Source organism: Heloderma suspectum, chromosome 3 (assembly GCF_057233095.1).
Source record: "Heloderma suspectum isolate Gila_16-S chromosome 3, 16-S_ref, whole genome shotgun sequence".
Classification (NCBI taxonomy): domain Eukaryota; kingdom Metazoa; phylum Chordata; class Lepidosauria; order Squamata; family Helodermatidae; genus Heloderma; species Heloderma suspectum.
This window is the reverse complement of record NC_139460.1, coordinates 180680001-180688001: the sequence shown is the minus strand read 5'-3', so window position 1 is coordinate 180688001 and position 8001 is coordinate 180680001. Positions and strand designations below refer to the sequence as shown.

The following is an 8001-nucleotide window of genomic DNA, read 5'->3' as shown; positions in this document are numbered from 1 at the left end:
CAAACCACAATCACGCAGCGCATAATTGTGTTTACTCTGAAGGAAGCGCCACTGTGTTCAATGGGACTTTCTCCCACGTCAGTGGGCATAGAATTGTACCAAACATCGGCTTTAAATCACGAGACCATGAGCCAACCAGGTCTCTGTCCCAGGTGCTGAAGCTAAAACACGGTTCCGTGGATGGAGGGAAAGATCCATCCAGTTTAGGAAGCATTCACGTTCAGACGAAAGAGGCACAAGGAGTGGCACTGGGGAACGGGGCGGGGTGGGGCCATCTAGTGCTCCGTTCTCCCTGAGTTTTGCAACAAGCTCTCGATTAGCTCCTTCTTACGTTCAGTATAAGTAAGGTGATCTCTTTTACTGGACAGAACATCTTGCCATTCCTAGATAAATGCAGCTCCAGCCACTTTGAAGGGTGCCCTAGAGAGAGGGTCTTTTTGTTTCTCTGGGAGTAGAAGGCGACCCGGACTCGGAGCCCTGGACGGAATACGCTGAACTTGCAGACTCCCTAAACTACTAGCAGCGAAGGGCAGAAGGGAGACATGGTGCCAGAAAAGCAGGAGAGCGATGCATTTCCCTCCTCTCCCTCCTGACAAGGGCAAGCATGAAGAGTGCCGTAATGAAGTTATGATTATTTTATTAGGGTTCTTAAGATAAAACCTTCTCTCTTTCCTCTCTTTTCCTCTCTCTCTGTCGCATGTCAGAGAGAGAAAGGGAAAACCACGTCTGTTTCCAGGCAAGGGAGCTATCGGTGCCAATCCCGTCGTGGGAGTTTAGAGCACTGGATGTGCCTGAGAAGTGGAAGCCTCCAGAATGATGCCTTCCTCGTCGGTCTTGTTGCTGCTGCTGCGTTTTTAACTTTTTGGGTTCTGTTCTGTTAAGCAAAACTGGATCAGTTCCCGTCCGGATCGCCTAAAAGCTCAGACTGGCGGGTCCCGAGCCTGAGAAGCCAATTCGAAATCTCAGTCTTCTTTCCTTTAGCCTGAGACTTGCCCGGCTGGTGAGTCAAGAACCAAATCTCTTCTTCAGGGTCCATTCTTTGGGGGGGGGGGCTGGTAGGGGGGAAGAGCAAGAAACCTGCGTCCAAGGACAGTTTTTAGATGCATCACAACTGAGCTCGGGTGGGGTTTTTCGAGTCTCGTTTCTGTCGGCAACCCCTTCTCTGCCAGACGCGGTTTAGAGAGGACAGCCAGAAAGAGACCTTTAATCAGAGTAGGGTTATCGGAAGAGCTTCTTGCTTACCCTTCAAAGGCGCCTTGTATGCAATTTATCTAGAGCCAATGGAGAGGAAAAATCTGGTTTCCGAAATGTGCCTCTCTTTCCTCTTCCTGTCATTCGCTGGCTTTGAAACGCACTATTTCTTTTAAGCTCCCTCTGCTTATGAGAGATCCTTTAACCGACTCACCTATCCCTTTCTCTGCTGTGTGTATAAAATATTCAATTTTTCTTGTCTATCCAAAAAGGGCTTGTTCCAAATAAAGCAAATGGTCTAGACCCAATACAGACAGCCAGATTTATCAACAGTTGTCTGACTTGCATTTTCTGATGCATCTCGAATGGGTCAAAATACCAACTTTATTTTCAGTGGTACATAAATTAATTACACGCATTTAATAACCCAAATATCATTATATTCCCCCTTTAATATCGTAAAGGCTTTACGCCAGGGAAGCACTTAATAGGGCAGGGGGGCCATAAGCAGCTATTATCTTTGTGTAATGCTATTATAGAACCAATTATGCGCCATTATCCTGTTCCCCCACTTTCCCGTTTACGCCATTTGATCCAATCCCGCGCCCCCGAATTTAAATTTTCAGCTGGGTGCTTTAAAGTCTCACTTTCACCCAGGCTTCGGGGCTGGGCCAGCTCTCTCGCCGCTGAGTCTCGGTCTCGAATGCGTTTTAAAAGTAATTGCGAAGGATCCCACTGCAGATCATTCGCAGACGGGAAGCGAGCATCAATCCGGAGACCCCTCGCTGTGAACAAAATCAAACTTCGCTTTGGAAAGGCGAGGCGGCTCCTGCAAAGCCCACCGAATGGGCCATTAGCGGGCGTGGGGAGGGACGCGCCAGCCGGGCACGAGTGCCAACATGCCTCCGCCCGCCCCCCTCGCCCAGCTCGGCCCACCAATGGGGTGGCAGCCCAGGAGGGACACTGCCGGGCCTGGCGAGGCTGGGGCGAGCAGACCGGGCTGGGGAAAGCGTGGGATGTCGGCGTGAGCTTTCCCCTCCTCCCTTCGGTTTGCATTCCTGATGTTGACTGAGAAATGACGCGCTTTCCCCCCCTCCACGCACCACGTGGGTCATTTGGAAGGCCCAGTAGACCTATCCAAGTTACTCACTGTAGACAGCGCTGGCAATAATCAGATTAAGGCCAATTATGCGTGAGATTATAAAAGCAAGTGCTGAGAGGCTGAGCGGGCGGCAGACAGTTTCGCAAAGACATCTGCCCATTGGCACGACTCCGCAGAGGCCTTGTGGCTGCCTTGACGCCAGAGGCAGCAGCAGCAGCAGCTGCCGCCGCCGCCGCTGCCCCCCACGCCGTGCCGGCTTGGGTAGGGCTTCCCCCCTTGTTTCTTCGGCCGTCCGTGCTGGAAGCGCGCGGGTGCCGCTGCGCGCGGAAGTGGCTGGCGGCCGCTTCCCGGGCCTGCCAGCCAGGGCAGGCCGCAGGTCGGGCTCAGCGCCCGGGGAGCTGTGCCCGCTGCCGCTGCGGCGCTTGCCGAAGGGTCGTGCTGCCACAGATCGCCGCTGCCTGCCGCTGTCCCCGCCCGCGCGCCGCTCCGTTTTTAATTTAACAGGGATGCCCTGGACGCAGAGAATGCTGGGCCGACGGAAGGAGCCATCCGCGGCTCCTCAGCTCTGCCCGAGCAATGATGCCCTAGTCTCCCCGCTCATTTGGCCAAAGTTCTCCGCAAACTTTTCCTTTAACAGGTGTCTCGCTCAGACTCGCCGGTTCTGTGGGGTGAATGACCATCTGGAAAACTTCGACCTGTTTGGGTTGAGGGCGCGTGGTTTGATTAAAAACCAGGACACGCTCCAGCCCTTGTGGGGCGATGAACCGGTGGGGTGCCTGCTAATGACCCCCTCTCCCTTCGCTGTTTGTTCCGCAGCTCAAGCCGCCGCCGCAGCCGCCTTCGCTGTCTCCAATCGCCCCCCCACCTGCGACCATGTTTTATTTCCACTGCCCCCCACAGCTTGAGGGTGAGTGTTGCTCGGAGCTCAAACCGTAAGTAGGAGTGCAAACTTCGGGCGCCTGAGATCCCGTGTCGGGGCGGGAGCAGACTGACTGCCCAGGCCTGGCTGCAACCCCTAGACCCGATGACCTGGGAGGGAGCCCCACGGAACTCTTCCCCAGATGTCTAGGGCTGCGTAACTTCCTGGGCCGGAGAGGAGCTGAGCGCGTCGCCATCGCCTGGAGGCGGGCAGGCGCTGCCTTCTCGCGCGCGCGCCCTGCAGAATCCCGTCTCTCTCCGGGGAACCGGTCGCCCGCCAGTCGCGGGGGTGTCCACCGGGAGCGCGGGCGGGGGCGGGGGGCCGCGTCGATGTGGTTTGTCTGGGAAGCGCCTTGGTGGGGCCGCTGGCGCGCGCGCGCGTCCTCGCGCGCTTTCCGATGACATTTTGCCACCTGCCTCCCCGCTGCGGCTCAAAGAGCCGCGGGCGCTGGGGCGGGCGGGCGGGCGGGCCGGGGACGCTTTCTCCTCTCGCAGCAGCACAGATGTTCTTGTTCCGCTTCTAATCGGGGAGCTCTCAGCAGGTCGGGGGCAGCCCCCTTTCTCTCGCCCGGAGGCAGCATAAATCTTCCATCCCGTTTTGGGAACAGGCTTCGAGATTAGGCGGGAGGAGGGAAAAGCCTTCGGTGGCGAGCTCCGAGCAGCCGGAGGCGCAGTTTAGGCCGGCGTCAGACTTAGTCGGGCGCGGCCTCGCTGGAGTCTCGACCGTTTGGGGAAGTTCGTGTCAGTTATAAAAGGGAATGAAGCGGAGGGCGGGGAGGCAAAGGTGCATAACATCCCGTTTTGAGACGCTGCAGCTAAACTGGAATTGTCCCGTGCTGCAGCATGCTTACCAAAGCAGGAACGTCCATTACATCAGGAGCGGCGCCCCTGACGTTTCGGATGCTCTGCAGGGGCGGCGAAGTTCCGCGGGATTAACTCTACGGTCCCTCTACAGAATTGGCGGCGGCCACGGCCGCGGCGAGGGCCGCTATGGAAGTTTCTGTCATGGAACGTCCCGTAGAGCTTCGTTTCCTAATGCTCTTCCGGCCGCGAAAACTTCCGATTTGTCCTAAGCCCCGCGGCCACGCAGACCCCCAAACAGCCCCAAAGGCCGGCCGAGCCCGATCCTGGCTGGCCGTTCGTTTGACGCAACTCGAGCTCCCGCGGCCTGCCAAGGGCCTGGCCAGCGTGGTACAAGCCAAGATCGGGGGGCGGGCTTGTGGGCCGACTGGGCCGGTCTTCCAGGGATGGCCAAAGCGATCAGACAGGAGGACGCACTGTTACTTGGAAATAAAACTCATTCCTCCGAGTGTTTCAGGCCAAGTAAGTAACCATTCACTTATCGAAGAACTTGAATTTCACCATCCTTCTCCTGTACCCCACCCCACCCCCGGACCCGATGGGGCTTACTTCCAAGTAACATGCTTAAATCAGGTCAGTTATTTAAATCCAGATTAACTGGGCTGAAAATGGGGAAGATGTGGTGTTGTACAAGCCTGAAACCACTTGGCAAGGAGGCTGTGCTCGTCCCCTGCACTATCACAATGTGAGCTGGGTATCCCTCACTCCAGCCCGCCGCTCATACTCTGGAACTGTGCCGCTGCTTTTTGCTTTTTTTTAATGGGACTTTGTTGTTGTTTATTCGGTCAGTCGCTTCCGACTCTAAATAGCTTGGGATTGGAGCTACAATCAACGAACGTACCTCGAGGCTGATTCTGGGAATAGCCGTCACGAAGTTCGGTGTCCCAGAGCATGTGTCAAGTGTAGCAGCTTTAATTTATACCCACCCAGTCTGACTACCTCCGTCTACATGAGAAAAAGCCAGTTTGGGCAAGAGGCCGGAAGGGAAGGGAATCCTAGCACACAATCATAAACGTACTAATTTGAAGTAAATCCTCATGGAGGGAACGCAGTAGAATGTATTGATTAATACGCTTGCTTATGAGCCCGGCATAGATCAGCTTTCAATCGAAATCTTTCGGCTAAAGTGCGGTTTGTGGATGGATCTGGGAAGATGCAACGCACAACTGGGGCGGCGGGATAGTTTAATGGTGCTGAATCTTCATGTGGAAAAAATCGGGGGCAAAACCATCCATCGTCATAGATTAATTCCGAGCAAAATCAGACACCCCCCCCCCCGCAATTTTCACTCGGCCACGATGGACCGATCTACTCTACCTAATCTGTATTCCAGCTTTCTTCTAAACTGCTAACAGTGGCTTACATGGACGCAGGCATTTTTCTAGGAGGACCTGATTACGCATAATTTAAAAGAAATTAGACTGCAATCCTATACACGCTTACCTGGCAGTAAATCTACTGAAGGAAATGGAGCTTATTTCTGCGCAGACGTGTATAGGCGTGCTGTGTTAGACCCACAGAAATTAAGCCCCCATCCCCGCGCACACCAGCAAAACCGGTTCCAGTCGCTCTGGTTTGCTTAAAGGCAGCGGCAGAGAGATGCCCGTCCGAAATCTATTTCAGGCCTGCTGCTGCTACTGCTGCGTAAGTGGTTTACATGCAGCCATTAGGAGGGTCTTCAAAGGGCCCGTCGCGCGTTTGAGGCTTTAAATCGATTTTAACAAATGAGGTAATGGGCTTGGACCCAGTAATGGGATTTAAGTCCCAGGAATGTGTATGGGGCGGCCTTTTATCCTAAATCATAATTCTTTGCGTGACTACATTCTGTGATCAGGCTGTGTCTGGCGGAAAGTTCGTAAATCTTTTTGGTTTAAAAAAAAAAAAAATCACTTCTAATCCATCATCTTTGGTATGAAAGATTCTATTTTCCCTATCAGAAGAGAAGGCACAGTTTAAAATGCAGTTGTAAGTCAAAGGGGTTGCAATCCCCACACCACATCCACCAGTGAAGAATCGCCCAGCTTGCCCTTGGCCTCTCCCGGGCCTCGGCCTCTTCGCCCTGGTCTCTCTACACAAACACTGACTGACCCGAGCCCGCCGGCGGTGGGAAAAAGGAGGCTGCGACTCGAGGGATTTCCGCCCCCGCCCCCCACCGCGCGCGGGATTCGACAACAACCCGCCTGTTTCGGGAAACGCGCAAAATGTGAGTAACTAAACTCCGACTGCCGCTTTTTTCTGCGGAGGGCGGGGGGAGGGCGGGGGAGGGGCAGTCCGGAGCAGAGCCGGCCGCTGAATGCTTTTCCCGGCCCCGTCGCCTCTTCCGAAATGCCTCCCCCCCGCCCCGGCTTGTCCTGGAGGGATGCCTTCCCCGCGCTCTATGCGCTGGAAGTGTCTCTCCGGGTTTAGTTACGCACATGAGCGCGGCCTCAGGGGCGCAGGGCCCGAAGTTCCCCGCGGACGCGGTTGCCGGGCTGTGGCGCAGGAAAGGCAGCAGCGAGGCGCCCTCCCCGCTCTCGGCGGGGGCGTCCAGCGCACCCGCGCGCCCCGCCTGCGAAGCCCGCGCTGCGCGGGCACCTCCGACGGCGAGGCCCGTCCCGTGGCCGCGCAAGAGGCCTCCGGGGCACCTCGAGAGGGCGAAGCGCGGACAAGGGCGGGCCACGCGCACCCCCGATAGCCGCGTGCGGCATCTGCTTGCCAGGAGAAAGCGGCTGGGCTGCGGGGCAGCGCGTGGTTTGGCCCTCCGCGGGTGAGAGGTCCTTGGTGCCTTGCGCGCCGGCGCTCGGAAGCGCCGCGCCGGGCGCGGAGAGCGCAGCCGGCCTTGGCCCTGCGAGCGGCGCGTGGCCTGGGCCCCTCGCGCGCCTGGCCGGCGGCTCCCCCGTCGCGCGTCCGGCGCTCGGCTCTGCCCGCCCTGCCCGGCTCGGCTCGGCTGCGCCTCTGGGTCTGTCCCGCGAAGGCAGCCGGGGGCCTCCCGCGCGCCTGGGCCTGGCCGTCGCTGCCTCTCGCCCCGGCGCGCTGCCCGGCCGGGCGCGGACTAGGACGGAAGCCCGGCACTGCCTGGCCTCGGTCGGGCTTCTGTCCAAGGCGCCGGCGGCATCAGGGTTGTTTCTCCCCGCCACAGGCGCTGCACCTTTCGGAGGCCCCTCCGCGACGGACTTCGACGACGGCTTCCTGCGGCGGAAGCAGCGGCGGAATCGGACCACCTTCACCCTGCAGCAGGTATCCCTGCCCCGAGAGGCGCCCGCCTCGCCGCCTTTCCAATCCCGCCCTGATGGAGCGCGGGAGCGTGGCCTGAAGCCGGTTCCCCTGCTGTGCTCGGACCGGAGGTCAAATTAAGGTTCGGCCTGAAGCCTTGCCGTGGAGCAGAGCACGGATCGGGCTGCCGCAGGCTTCTGCCGCCGCTCTGGGGATGTTTGTGTTTTAAACACACCAGCAGCTCTGCCCGATCACGCCTTGAGAAGCGGGATCTGCGCTCCAGTAGCACATCCATAACCGTTTTTCGGACCCGATGGCTATGGCGAGCCACGGAGATGCGCACAGCCGGGGGTCGGGCAGGGTGGGCTGATTCTCTGCCACTGTCTTCTAAGAGGGCGGCGCCACCTGAACCATTTGCGCTGGTGGGTGGGTGGGTGGGAGCGAAGGGCAGCCCGTTTCAACCCCGTTTCTCCAACAAGACCTCTTATGTCTTAGATCAGGCCAGTGGAGGCTGGTGGCTCCAATTCGGGTGAGGCTGTCAATCCTTCTGGGTTTTAGTCAGAACAAGCTAGAACTCTAAAGGAGATATCCCAGGTCCTGAACCTATTTGGGGGATAAGTTTCGGTACCGTGGATAGCTCCTGTAAAGTTCTGGTTGGTTCTGTCTAAAACCCAGAATGGATTTACAGCCTCACCAGAATTGGAGCCACCAGCCTCCATTTGATCAGGCTCAACCCT

The 8001-nt window shown here is 57.5% G+C and overlaps 1 protein-coding gene across 1 annotated transcript in view; it reads left to right on the top strand.

Annotated features, from left to right (window-relative positions):
* Positions 1 to 4201: 4201 nt before the first annotated feature.
* The window catches only part of DRGX (dorsal root ganglia homeobox), a 39149-nt gene continuing 35349 nt past the window's right edge, over positions 4202 to 8001 (top strand). Inside the window, exons 1-2 of the mRNA XM_084845568.1 lie at positions 4202 to 4534; positions 6503 to 7288. Of these exons, the coding sequence (XP_084701694.1) occupies positions 4202 to 4534; positions 6503 to 7288 (1119 nt within the window). The remainder of the gene's footprint in view (positions 4535 to 6502; positions 7289 to 8001) is intronic.